This window comes from Mastomys coucha, unplaced genomic scaffold (assembly GCF_008632895.1).
Source record: "Mastomys coucha isolate ucsf_1 unplaced genomic scaffold, UCSF_Mcou_1 pScaffold2, whole genome shotgun sequence".
Classification (NCBI taxonomy): Eukaryota; Metazoa; Chordata; class Mammalia; order Rodentia; family Muridae; genus Mastomys; species Mastomys coucha.
The window spans coordinates 22,282,717-22,297,628 of NW_022196902.1; the positions used below are offsets into that span (position 1 = coordinate 22,282,717).

General features: G+C 42.9%; 1 protein-coding gene across 1 annotated transcript in view; it reads right to left on the minus strand.

The window, feature by feature from the left end:
• Rspo3 (R-spondin 3) overlaps positions 1-5,210 on the minus strand; it is a 35,246-nt gene extending 30,036 nt beyond the window's left edge. The window contains exon 1 of the mRNA XM_031380702.1: positions 4,552-5,210. Within this exon, the coding sequence (XP_031236562.1) occupies positions 4,552-4,648 (97 nt within the window). The 5' untranslated portion in view covers positions 4,649-5,210. The remainder of the gene's footprint in view (positions 1-4,551) is intronic.
• Between the last annotated feature and the right edge of the window lie 9,702 nt (positions 5,211-14,912).

Genomic DNA, 14,912 nt, shown 5'->3' on the forward strand with positions numbered 1-14,912 from the left:
ACATTTAACTAGAAAATATTTTTAGACATTTAGTAACAGTCTGGAGATACCTACCCAGATTCAAATAATCTAAAAGGATCAAATATCTATTAAAGTCATTTTGTGGTATACCAAAGGTTTTCCTATAACAACTTAAAAATCCAATTTTACTGCATGTTGTAATTTCAGTTCATTGCTTTCTGGAGACCTAATTTTTTGAACATTAAAAACTAGAGAACTCTTTCATTGGAGAAATAGCCCATCTACATAAAATTTAAAATACTGTTCATATTGCATGTTCAAAGGAATGTTGAAATGACTGTGATAAATTCTTTTCACTTGTTCTTCTATCAATTCTTAGAATGAGTTGGGCTAAGACACCATTTTTTTAAGGCATTCAGTAAAATCTTTCTGCTGGAGCAGAAAATAAAGATTTAACATAGAGTAGCAACAAAGTATTTTGGGAAACAAACTTCCTAGCTCAAAGATGCTTTAGTCAGAGCCCAGAAAGGGAAAAGCACTTTGCTTTTATTTTCATGTGCCACTATTTCCTAGGAAATTGAGTTTATCTCCGATTTGCATTCATACCATGTGATATGCCACAGAATACACTTTCTCCAACAGTTCTTGGTCAGATCTCTCTCTAATTGTTTTTCTCAAAACTAAAGCATACAAGTGACAAATGTAGTCAAGAAAGGAAAAAGGTTATTGCTCCCAATCTTCAAATAAAACATTAAATTAATATTTCAGTTTAACAGTGTTTTTTTTTTATTTTATCTGTCAACATGTTCCAGGAATAAAATGGCCAAGATGCGCAGAAGCTTGCCCTGCGTCAACATCTGCTGCACCATCTCAGGAGATAATCAGCTCCAATAAATATATCATCAGTGTGACAATTTTTGTTGTATTTTTTATTCTTTTCACCTTTCTCTGCAAATTGTAGTAGCTGTATTTTAATTGCTAGGCATATAATGAATTTCTGAAACACAGATGATCTAAAATCTGAAAAACTAAGATGAAATTAATAAATGCCCACAATTAAAGAACATTATACCTGATATCCTCCTGCAGAGAGGCAATGCCCTCAGGGGCAGTATTATCCTATGGAAGCTTCTGGATAATCAAATAATGAAGTATGATGAGGAAAAACACTCTAGTCCTATTTGGTATTTGTCAGCATTATAGCAACAACATTTACAAAGATTACCAGTTAAGCAGAATAGCCTAGTCTCTAAACATATTGGGAAACCGGTACTCTGGAGATGATGAAGTTCATTATTTCATTAGCCTGATACCCTCTCAATGGCAGGTTCAGCACATAGTATAAATACATAAAAGGCAGGGAGGTTCATGTGAGAAGGCAAGTTTCACTGACTGGCTCTCTAGCCGGCTAAGGGAGATTCTGTAATACCAGTTTCTACACTTCAAGTGGAGTTCTCTTCCCCCACATAAATAATCCAGGTGAAAATGGGATGCATTAGGAAAGAATTATGATTGTTATGATAAAGATGACATTTAAATGCTACTAACATGCAACACAAAATTCAAAGGTTGACTTTACCAAACTTCAAAGGTTGAGCTGGAAATGAGATCAAAGACAGAATTTAGGCTTTGTAAATTAGCAACCAGTGTCCAAAGCTAGAGCTTGTTGCTAAAAATCTTCCTGACTTTTTGAAGTACAGCTTTCTTTACATTTTATCTTGAATAAATTTATTTTGTCTTCTTTAGGCACTGTATATCATTCAAAATCAGTACAATCTTGTGTTTATGCACCATAATTACACAGACATTAAAATGTATGAGACTTCTGTTTTTAAAGCATTGCATATTTTTATAGAGAAAATCGTAGTTTGTAATAAGATCATTGGTTTGTGGAGATCAATAGGATATTGATTATTGTAGAGAAACACAAGAATATTCGCATAACTCTTTATACTTGAACATGTTTAACACTGTAAATGGCAATCTTTGCTAGCAAGGACCTTTGGTATTAAGATATTTAAGAGACCACTTTTTAAAAAAAGACTTTAGGAGTCTTTAATTTTAACCCTAATTTTCTGCCTCTCTCATTAGTGATGTTTCTAAACGTTTAAAAAATGAAGCTATTTGCTACAAGGCAAATGCGATATTCCTAATTGCTTTCCTAAGTTGCCTTATTGTGGAAAAAAATAGGAATATCTGGCCAGTTTTAAGATAATTTGACTACTGCCTTTTTTATCGTTCATTATAAAAATATTCCCAGTTACTATTAAGGAGATTTTTATTCAGGTATTTTTTTAAAAACACGGTCCAGGTGATTTTATAAACCTGCTGCGTTAATTTCAAGTTTCTGGCCTTGCTGCAAAAAGCTGTGCTGCGCCTGCCAAATCTTTCTTCTGTCTGCTTGGAGGACGCAAGGGGTCGCCCCTCTCCCAGGATTGCAGGAGCAATCGAGCCGCAAAAGCAAAGAGCAGCTGCACCAAGAATGCTGCAGGAGAGACCTCTTTTCCAGACCCACTCCCACAGAATCACTGAAATTTCAGCTCAGATCCACTTATTCTCTCTTAACCCCGCAACACAACGAGAGGGCGCCTTTGACCTGGCTTTGAGATGACACAGGAAGAGAGAAAAGCAGTGTCCTTTAATCTTCACACATCATCGCCCTAGTTCCAGCCCAGATGTGTCCACGAGTTTCCCCGCTCTGGTCCTTAGGGGAACGAACGCACAACAAACTTTCTTTGATTTATTTCCTTGAGAAACAAAAGCCCCTCGCCGCCCCCAACCAGAAACTCAGGTACCAATGATACTGAGACACAGGACCCTGCCCCACCTCCGCAAGTGTGTAGCTCCCGGATCGGGGATTCTACCAGGATGGAGTGGACTGGTCTAAGCCTATTGACACGAGCTATGCGGGGCAAACATCTGTGTTCTTCCTGGCTTTGCTTTCCCCACTGGCCTCGAAACTCAGTGCCCAGCGGACCTAGCTGGCCAGGAGTGGCGGTGCGGCCCCTAGGCTGCCACTTCAGTATATACCGCAGCAGCAGGGCCTGAGCGATAGAGTGGTGGGAGGGTTGCAAATACAAACCACTCAGAGGCCAAGAATAATAAATCGGATGCCCTGACATGTTTAGTTTGGGCCCTCATGTGCTGAGAAGCGATCCTAGAGGCAATAGGGCCAACTCGGACTCTGGCGTTCCTGCCCAGCCACGATTTTTAAAGGCAATTTTCAGGTGAATCAAACTTTGTCTGGCTTGGCTAGCTGTACAAAGGGAGCTTTCAGGGGACCCTCACGTCCAGGGCCAGGACAGAGACAAACAGTGGCGAGAGGAGATTGCTAAATTTCCATCCCACACAAGTGCTGTTGTGTCCTAAGAGCTACCAGCATCCCTGCCCCAAGGGTTTTGCAGGCTGGACACTTGGGAAAGAGATCTCATCTGGCTGACCAGCCACCCAGGTCCAAGCTACCAAAGAATATCTTTACTGGGTGTTTTCTGTTAGTTTTCCTTAGTAGCTACCCCTGGGGCCCAAGAGCCCTCTGTAGAGCCAGGGTTGCCCTTAGCTCTTCTAAAGGACTCCCTTTGCGGGCACTGACAACAGCGCGCAGGGGCAACTCAGAAACAGAGAAACCACCTTTTACATCTGTTCCGGAATCTCTGAAAGATGCTGGATTGCCTCGCACCAATTTAGGTGGAGGCTTCCCCGGAGGTATCCATGTAATTCCAGCAAAAGCATAGTTTCACACAGCCGGGACATAATACTCTCCCATGTAATAATAGACTGAAGAGCAGAGAGGAGATGAGCTCAAGGGGAACCCCACTCTCAGTATGCGCCCCTTGAAAGAGTCTGAGGTGGCCAGAGCATTCACGTGGGGACAGGCAAGGCATGAAAGTGACTGAAGTTCGGAACCTCTGGAGTTGGTCTGCTTTCCGACCCCGGAGCATGGGACATGGGGCAACTCAGCAGACAGTCCTGGAAGCTCTGGCGCCTCAGTGCCGCTCTACTTGTGCGCTTCATGGGAAGCGGCAGTACGGGAGCTTGCTCAGTGTCTCTCGAGCCCGCCCCAGGTTGCTTGACTTGACTACCGTAAAACAGCCTGGGCGGGGGCGGGAGGGGGGGTTAGCCAAGGTTTCCCCGAGCCAGGCGGGAACGTGGGGTGGTCCCACATCCCTTTGCGTCAGTATCAAGCAACCCGAAGGCAGGGCGACACAACTGCCTGGAGCTCCAGGCCTCCCTCTGAGCCACGAAGGGAAAGCACAAATCCCTAGAGCTAATCTAAGAAAGAAACCAAGATTTCCAGATCCCGATTTACAAGGAGGGTGGGAGCCAGACTAGCACCGGGAGCACAGACTCCAGCACTGGCGTGTGTGCTGGAGTGGGAAAGCCAGTGCCCCGAACTGCTATCTCCTGTGGGAGGCATAGGTTGTAGGTTGAAAAGACTGCTTCCTCCAGCAGCTGACTCTGAGCAGGCAAAAGGAGCTGACAGGTGAGCGTGGTGGGAGCAAAGGTGTACCGCAAACCCAAACCAAAACAACAACGAAAACAAACAACAATAGCAATACCCCCTCCTCCCAAAAAAGAAAACCCTGCACTTACTTCTTCTCTGGCGCCTTCCCCGGGAGGCGTTTTGGCTGCCAATGTATTCCATAAAGTTCAAAATGATAAAAAAACAAGAAATCAGTCGCAAGTGCATAGTAACCCAGTAATGTTACCCTTCTTTCTCTCCTTTTTCTTTTCACTATTAGTTATATTTAATGTTTTTTTTTTTAAAGTATGTATGTAGGTGTTAGGCGAGTCTATACGGAGAGTTGAAAAAACAGAGCAGCGGGACTTCTCCACTGAGATCCAACAGGCGTGCTGTGATGGCAAGCGAAGCAGGACGGGTGGACAGGGAAACCAACAATTGCATTCTCAAATTGTCCGAACACAGCCGGCTGCTCTGGGGTGGCTGTCATCTCCGCGAGCGAAGGTTGCAGGAGCCTCCTGGCTGGCCGCAGGTTAGCCTTGGTTGCACAGCGGCGGTTGGTGCGGGAGGAAATCCAGGAGAGCAGTGGCCCTTGGAGCTCAGAGGCTGCTGCGGCTGCGGCAGTGGCGGGGACCCCGGGAGCGCAGGGAAGCTGACGCCGTGGGTAACGCAGCCATGGTCAAGGGGCGCTGGAGAGACGTGAGCTGCTTCTGGCGTTCTGAGCAGGAGCCGCTCCAGTGTTGGGCAGGGCTAGGAGCACCCCATAGGGGAGGAGGTGGAGGCAGGGGGAGAAGGGATGGCTACGGGGGGCGGGGGGAGCTCGGGGGCGGGGAGGAGCAACAACCCCGAGCGACCTCAATAACTTTCAATTTCAAGAGGGAAAGAGGGAGCTGGAAAAATACAGGCGTTGTGATTTGGCAGATGGACGGGAAGAGGCGCCTAAGGGGTCCCGGGTCTGCGGCGGAGCATCTCTGGACACAGCAAAGACCGCGAGAGAATGGGAGCAGGGTTGGGGGAGGACCTCGATGGGACAATTTGGACCTGGCAAGGTGGGCGCACTGAGGTTTGGTGCGCCTGAGGCTTCTGACCCAGCTGTACCAAATACCCCAGACCCAATGCCTCTATTGTCCTTGGTCTCTGGGAGAGCTCACCACACGGTAGTGGCCATGTCCCTAGGCTCTTCAGAGACCCAACCTCACTTCAGCAACTACTCTTGGGCAATGCACCCCTTGTCCCTCGTGTTCCTAATTTCCCGGGATTTCTGGCAACAGATGCCCTCTCAATTCTTAGTCTTTTTCAGTGTCTCTCTGTTGCTTTATCCTTTCCCCTCCTCATTTTCAGGGAAAGTAGCTGTGATTGTGTGGTCTCAGGGGGCTTAGGTGGGAGTTTACCCTTCAACTTGAAGGTGCTTTACCTGATCCTAAGGGGAGGACCCGGAGGTGTGAGCTCTCTGGGTAATCTGGATGGAAAAGCAATTGTACTGTGGCTTTCTTCCAAGCCCAGCCTTTGCTCTGGAAGATCCCTCCTCCTTTAGGCACTTCCCCAAGTAGTCACTGTTAGAGAGTGTTAGGCACTCTTCTTATGTTCTTGAGAGGATCTGTTGTACATTCTCTTTTCTTACCTGGGGGACTGGGAATACTATGTGGAAAGATTGCTTCCATTTGAGGGTAATGCAAAAAGGTCCATTTCTTGCTTCTGTTTCCAGAGCAAGTGGAGTGGGGGTAGAGACAGCTCTTGGTAGTAGCAAGAAAAAAGAAATCAGGTTCCCAGGTCAAACCACCACCATGGAAAAGACCACGCCCTAGGATGGCATCCACGGTTGGGCATCCTACCTCTTCCCCAGGAGCACAAGCACATATAGTTACTGAATTATTTTGTTGGAGGTCACAAGCCTCAAAGCATGTTTAATGTAAACCTGTCCTAAGGGTACTGATGAGTATTCTGAAGGGTTCTTTTGCAGTACTAAAGCTTTATGCAGCATTGGATTATAGGCAGGCCACTTTGAAAACAACTGACATTTGCAGGAGTGCCTTCAATGTATGTGTTGATAAGTTAGAGGAGAAGCAAATGTCACAGCTCCTGCCTGTCTCATTTAAAGGACCCAAGGTTACAGGTCTCTGGAGCCTGTAATGTACCCCAAGATTGGGGTTGAGATGGAACGGCCTGGATACAAAAGTCAGGAGACTTCGAACCCGTATTCTTTGCAAAGCTTTAGAACACAGAATCTGGGAGGCTGGTCCTTTGTTGCTAACATTATTACATGTTTTGCCTTCTTTTACTGGAAGTTTGAAAACAGGCGTGATATCCTCTAAGTATGAAGAAAGCAGTTACCCTCTTCAGAGTGCGATTTGCTTTACTAGTTTTTAAGAATTCCCAGTTAGATTCCACACAGATTCTTTTTCTGGGATAAAACTGTTTTCTGGACATCCCACAAGTAGCAGGAGCTGCATGAAATGCACTCTCGAGTGCGTATGCACACACACACACACACACACACACAGAGAGAGAGAGACAGAGACAGAGAGACAGAGGGAGAGAACACATATTCTCCATCTGTCTAGAGAAGTTGCAGATGCCCACCCAATTCCAACAATGCCTGTCTGGTGAAAAAGCCACTGCATTTCCTTGTGCTTTCCCCATCAGCTGCTTGTTCCTTCTTGCTTAATACCTCAGCTCCAGAATATCTGCAAAATGTGGAGAGTTTAAAAGCTTTGGAAAGGACTCCATAGACAGCCTTCCTAATGCTTGAGCTGGATGGGACAAGATTGCAAAAGGCATATAAAAAAAACAATTTGGTAGGAAAGTTCAGGGAAAAAAGCAGGAAGACAGACACCCACTTCTCTTCTCCCCGTGTGCTCTGCAAACATATGCTCTTTAGGATGAGAACAGGAATTGCAGGGTAAGTAAATAAACAAACCCAGTGAGCAGCTAGGGTTCTTGATCCATCCCAGAAAAGGAGTGTTAGATGCAGTGGGCAGGAAAAGCTTGTCAAGGAACAAGCACCATTCAGAGGAAACATAAGGAAAACATTAAATAAATTGGGAGAACATTCTTTCTTCCTTGACACCCTGCTTTAGAATAACTCCCTTTTTTTCTTGTTAGTCGATGTTACCTTAGTATTAAATGTGTATTTACTTGCCTGTCTGAGTCTTACATTCCCTCAACTGTTCCAGAGGCTCCAGGAAGGCAGGCCATAGACTATTTTGTGCAATAAAGTACCTAGTTTTCCAATTCAGCAAAGATTAAAATAATGCTCATAGAAGCTGACAGTGCCTCATTGAACTCCATACTAAAGCTGACAGTGCCTCATGGAACTCCATACTAAAGCTGACAGTGCCTCATTGAACTCCATACTAAAGCAACTTAGAAGCCATGGGTGTAGCACAAAGTTGGAAATTTTCTTATGATTTTAACATTTGTCACATCAAACTGGGATTAAGAGTTGGAGACTCAGGGCAAGTGTGGGTTTGGATAAACATGGGGAGATAAACATATCCAGAATGTGGTTGCAATTTCTCATCTTTCCACACTGCTTCCCCCAACCAGGCAAAGACAACAGTAAGAAGTTATTTTTATCCACTGCAGCAGGAGCACTTTAAGGAACAAACATGATTTTCACATTGTTGAATCCATATAGCAAATATGTGGAAGGGAGCTTGCTCCAGAGAGAGAGAGAGCAAACTTAAGACTTTGGAATGGGGTACAGCTTGTAGTGATGAGAGATGTTTGGCAAAGTTGGAACTGACATCAGTCACTATGCCATAGAGCTAATAATCAGATTCAGGAAATGCTCTGCTCTCCAGTTGCCCAGATCTGGATGCATGTTAGTGAATAAATCAGATGGGGTACTGCTGGCAAAGTCTGTGTTACTAGTGTAGTCAGAAACCATCTCCGGAACACGGAGCAGATAGATTGTTTAAAAGCCATTGAAATGAGTACATGGAGTCTAACCACTATTTTAGACATAGATATGATTAGATATGACTATCAGACCAGTGTAAGAAGTGATTTGATAGTGTACAGCATTAAGAAAATGAGAAAATGAAAATCTTGAGTAGATAGATAGATAACTGTCAACAGTTAAGAATGTTTTTCCTTCTCTATGAAGTTATGAGACATTTATAAAACTGTGTTGAACGTTGTCTGATGTGGTTTTATTTCAAAACTAATTTCTCTCATGGCATCATTTAACTAAATACCTAGCAGTTTTCATTGTAACACCTCAGAATTTTTTGCTTGATGAAAAGGTTTTTACTTGCACGGTACAGGCTTAGAACTGGGCACAGCGGCAAGTCCTGGCTCTGTGCCTTTATTGCTTCCCACATTTCTTTACTCGAAGAATGAAGAAAATCAACCAAGTAATTTCCAAAGACTCTGAATGTACTGACTGTAATAACAATACCTTCAAGAAAGGGAGAGGGACAGGCTTGTAAGTCCAAATGTTGAAGCTATTTCTAGCTGTATGACATCACACTTCGCACTTACAGGCTTGTGTTTAACTGAATAGGTCCAGATTTAGAAATCTGCTTTTGAATGCGTCACTCTGCTGGAAATGTCTAGCTTCTTACAGGAATCCTAAAGGACTCTGGTCTAGCAAAGATAAACCCAGGACCAGTTTATCTGCCCCTGTATCTGCAGACGTCAGAATCCCATGCAAGTGTACCTTATAACCCCCAGTTCTGGGCATCCTCCTGTAGAAAGCAGATATAGGGACTGTTATGGAGACACTGATCTGGTTCAGTTTGATTTGTCGATCCTACCAGGGGAGGAGGGGGTAAGGATGGACTCTAAAGAGTAGGGTATTTTATTTTTCTAATTTCATGCCACTTTAGCTTTTCAGAGAAAAGAAAAAAAAAAGCTTTAATTTTTTTTCCCATTTGTATCTCTCTTTTTATAAAGTTGTATATCCATCTTGCCTTTGTCCCTGGAGACTCTTCAGAAGGTTCACAATGCAGCCTTCTGTAGCACACTGTGCTAGCACCTTTAGGCTGAGGAATTGCTATCAAAGACCTGAAAGTATTATGGCATGTGGAAGACTATAGGAGAGGGGTTGTTAATGAGAAAATGTTATACTGGCACATACCACCCTAAAACAGATCTCAGAGCACATTGTTTCCAGGATGACAAATCTGGGACCAGAAAATCATAGTCACATATGGCCCAGCTTATGTAGAAAGTACCATTAATGTTAATATTATCTCTATGTCTGATTTTGGTACCATCTTTGTCCCCAGGAAGTTGACTGTTTTGATTACATCACCAGAACTCTTTTCTCCTGGTTTCCAGTTAAATCAGTGCATAGGAGTAAAGATTGGTTCTGCTCTCTTGCTGCTTTGGCATCTTTCTGGACATAGGTGTATTCTGCTGGGGGTGGGCATAGCGTTGAGGAGCAGTGCCTTTTCCATGGCTCCAAGTCATTCTCAATCAGGTTTTAATAGCAGAGGTATGGGATCTCCCTACTGTTTGAGCCTAACAGTAGAAATAACTTCTAACTTTTCCTAATCTCTGGGTGTATCAGCATTCCTCATTGATTCCTTTTGCCTTGCCTATAATATTTAAATTTTTATTTGACAGTAACATTTTCTGGAGGTCTTTCCTGAGTCCCTAAGTGACAGGAAATTGTCAAAGCTAGGACTCAAAACTAGGCTATCTGGTTGAAAGCACTGGCCTCCCTCCTATTTCATTCCACTTCACCCAAGGAACATATGCTTAATAGGACTTAGCTGAGCATGGTGGTACATTTATTAACTTCAACACAGAGGAAGCAGAAGCTGGAGGATCTCTATGAATTTGAAGCCTGCCTCAAATAGTGGGCTACATAGTGATTTCGAGGGTGAGTGGGAAATCTTATATGGTGACAAAATGAGAAGGCAACATATATCAGAGCAATGATGTCATGGGTTCAATTAGTGTCAATTACCAGAATCACAATGGCAAAGCAGAGTTCATGTTCAAAATTTAACCTAGGCAATAGGATGAGAGGGGCCAAATGGGAAGGGAAAGAGCGAAGCAGCCAGGAAACAGCAGCAGCAAAAGGGAAAGCATGTTTTCATAAAGACTTTCTTATTCCCCCTTACCTATAGGCTAATAGCATCTCCGTCACCAGTGAGTAAAAGTACCTTATTGACAAAGGGCAGGCAGCTTTAAATCAGCCAGCTACTCATCTCATATAGAGTTGTTGGGTGTCTTCTATGAGTAACTCCATTTTAGATACTGTACTGGCTGGTTTTTTGTGTCAACTTGACACAAGCTGGAGTTATCACAGAGAAAGGAGCCTCCCTTGAGGAAATGCCTCCATGAGATCCAGCTGCAAGGCATTTTCTCAATTAGTGGTCAAAAGGGGAGAGCCCATTGTGGGTTGAACCATCCCTACGCTGGTAGTCCTGGGTTCTATAAGAAAGCAAACTGAACAAGCCAGGGAAAGAAATCCAGTAAGCAGCCCCCCTGCTATGGCCTCTGCATCAGCTCCTGCCTCCAAGTTTCTTCCCTGTGTGAGTTCCAGTCCTGACTTTGTTTGGTGATGAACGGCAATGTGGAAGTATAAGCTGAATAAACCCTTTTCTCCCCAACTGGCTTCTTGGTCAGGATGTTTTGTGCAAGTATACAAACCCTGACTAAGACAGACAATAAAGTAGAGTCTCTGTGCATCATCTTTTAATTTATTAAAAGGGCTGATATTATGGGGTTTCTGTGTCCCTCTGACTGAAAGCAATGTTGGAATTTAGATGAAACTTCAACTGCTTACAGAGAGCATGAGGCTATGTTCTACATGTCTTAGGAAACATGTCTTTAGAGTAGCACGTACCTTTAGTGACAGAACAGCAGCCTCTCCACCTATACACATCCTTCTCTTATTCATTTGTTACTGTTGTGCATTCATATAGCTACTTTTGGCCAACTGGCTATTTTTCTTTCAACATTGACTATACAATGTGGCAAACACCATCTAGGTCCTAAAGACCCAGAACTGAAAAAAATAAGATGCCGTCTTCAAGGAAGTTGCTCTCAGTGAGAGAGGCAGACAGATCAATCAATAAATCTTCCATGTGATAAGTGATAAGTGATAAGAGCTATGCATACGTATTCTATGGGAAGAAAGCCGAGTAAAGAGGAACAGTGTCTTTGGGTCATACAGCGTTTAGCACATGGATGGTAAGTCCTACTATATAGATAATGAAGGGTCCTTTCCTCTGCTTTACACTAACTCTGATCAGATTCAATGCGGGAAAGAAAGTACTTGTTTTTCCTTGTTTTTCCTTGCTAGGGAAGCAGCCATACTCCACTGATGACATAGGCCCATCCTCCAGCAATTCATTGTGTTGTGTTGACTGTGTGGGAGGACTGTTAATGATGATACCTGGTGCTTGGGTCTCTGTAGGTTAATGATTTGACTGGTTTACTATAGCTGGGGCAGAGTCCTATCATGTGGGGGGGGAAAAAGACCTCTCATCCATTCCTCCTGTTTCCCAGAAGTGTTTGAAGGAATTTAGAGTAACTGACATAGAAATTGAAATTGATCTTCTTAGAGATCCAATCTCCCCGATTCATGCTTTCTACTCCTCTATGTAACTTTTCTTGTTACTTCTGATGTGGTGTTTCCAGACAGGATGTTGCACATCCATTATCAAAGTCTGGCCTGCTGAGTCTTATCCATTTAGTTTCCAGTCTTCTACATGCCAGACGTTCCAGACTTTGTCACTCCGTCTTTGCTCCTGCTAGTGATAAGTGTTAACCCTTCGGATCTTCCCTTCTTTCTATCCACATAATATTTTTTTTTTCCAGGAGCACCTTCTGTTTTCTTATGGATCTGTGAGATGTGTCCATTATGGGGAATGAACAAGGATGGTGTTTTGTTAGTTTTGGATGCTTGTGAATCTGTCACTCTTCCATACTTGGCAGGTAGGGCTCAGCAAAAATTACTCAGTTAATAGTATTTGGAAAGAAGAGAGAGGGAGCAAAGACTTTTCTTCCTAGGGAGCTGGTATCGGTCATGCATTGTTGTACAACAAACAACACCCAAGCAGAGTGGCTTAAATGCCAGCTCTTTATGACTTCTCACAACCTTATGTGAGAACTAGCTACTCTGACCTCCCACAGGCTCCTCTGATGAGGCTCAAGTGGAGAATGGAAAATGGCAGATCTCTTTTACCAGATATTTATTCATCTTTAGAGTACAAGGCTCTCCATGTTCTAGAACTAGAAGCAGAGAAACTTCAAGGGGTATTCTTTAATGTCACTTTTATTCTATTTTTGATTTTGGCCTAAGCAAGTTATAAGACCAGGCTAAATTTCAAGGTTTACCCAGTAGATTCCCAATCTTTGATAGAATGAGATAGAAAGAATTATCAGCTATCTTTAATATACTACAGAGCTAATGGACATAGTGACCTTTGCATAAGGTCATGCTTTCAGGTTTTTTGACCAATCAGAAAATTTGACATTTAGTAAATAGTAGTTTACTCCACACTCTATCTGATCACCAACAGAGTTCTATCAAGGTCTAGATTAGTTCTTGTTCTGGATTGAGTTTCAGTTCTAGATTTAAGGCCTTAGAATATAATAATATAAGGTAAACTTTGTGGCTTTGGGTTGTAGGTTCCCAAGCAAAGGGAATTATAGTTTGGAACTCAAGGAGAAGAAATCTTGAATGCCATCTCATCTTGGGGAGAATTAAAAGGGTATCCCTATAGAATTTTATCTTTCCCCTTTTCTTGAGAGCTAAATGGGTAAATGTTACAGAGAAACCTACTTGTGGAAAGGAGCCTCAATGTGAATGTTTCCTGCCAGGCAGCCTTCCTTTTACCCACGAGGAGTCAATGTCAGCTGTTGCTTTGGGTTGAGTTTCAAAGGTACTTTTCTTGGACCTCTAGTGATAAGAGTGTCATCAGGCATGTTTTAGTGATTTCTATAGTCACATTATACATCTACAGGTATATGGGTATATATAAGCTAAGTTGTCTAAATATACAACTTTACTAAAAGGCACAGCACAGTGAAGAATCAGGAATCAAACATATCATTGTCAGAGAAGAGTAGTAAACCTTTTTGCATATGGAGAGGAAGAGCAGAAGGCAGATCCAAGTGTCTTGACATTTAATCCTTCATGTCTACTTTTTGTGAGGAGTTGAGAATTACCATGTATGTGAAGCCTTAGAATCAGACCTCCGACGATGTGCTGACATTTATTACTGTGCTGCTCAGAATTGATAGCTTTTTTTTTTCAAACAGAGTTTCTGGAGGCAATCCCCATCTTGTTTTCCACTAATATATAAGTAAAAGAGGCAGAAAGAGCCTCCCTGTAACACTTTCCTGAATTGCACAATGTTGCCTCTGGCTCTCAGCTTTCTGGCCCCAGGTAGAGTTCACATTTCGCATTACTTCTTTACACATGAGGTATACATTGGGAAGAAAGGAGAACAAACCTGGCATTAGTTACTTTAAGAGACATACTTGAGGAGCCATAATTGAATCCACTACATTCTCTTTTGAGTGCTGCTATTGTCATGGCAACACATAGGAAGCCTTGGATGAGGTCCCTGACTGGGCAGAGCATGGGCGACAATCTCAACTGTGTGGTCATCGTGCTGCTAATATTTCTCTTGTCAGGTTTGGAATCCATCATTCAGAATAGGTTCCAGAACATATAAACCAACACATACGCAGTATGTGAGCAAATACAACTTTAAAAATAAGGAAATAATAAGGAAAAAATAAGGTAAGAATATATTCAAAAGGTCTCATTGACAAGTGGGCAAGAATGACTGAAAGATAGAAGAGTTGACTTTTTTGAAATAAAATAGATCCACTGCTGCTAAATTACCAGCTCTAAAAGTTCAATGATTTATTTTCTTTTATGTGAAGTGTGTTTTGTTTGCTATTGTTTTTGTTTGTTGCTATTATTGTTATGTTTTGAGACAGTTTCTCCTTTCCTCTAGTCAAGGTTAACCATGAACTCCTGATTTTCCTGCTTTATTCTTACCCTTGTTAATCTTTGAGATAGTACATTTGTGCAACTACAGCTATCCTATCATTAAATAACTATTTTCTGTAGTCTTGCCATATTCTTCACTATGATGAAATACTGGAAGCAGGCTAACTTTATAAAGACTAGAGCTTTATAAGATTGCTCACTGCATCAGCTTGACTCATGGCAGGTGTATGCAAAAGGGGAAGAGAGAGAGAGACAGAGACAGAGAGACAGAGACAGAGACAGAGACAGGCAGAGACAGAGAGACGGAGAGAGACAGAGACAGAGACAGACAGAGACAGAGACAGATAGACAGAGAGACAGACAGAGAGACAGAGAGACAGAGACAGAGAGAGGCAGGGAGAGAGACAAAGAGAGACTGAGATCCTTGTGTTGTGAGAGTGATTCAAGAACCAGGTTTGGTCTTCTAATAACTTCCTGTTACAGAGCCTAGAGGCCCCAAGGATGACTACCATAATCACCCCAAGGATGACTACCATAATCACCCCAAGGATGACTACCATA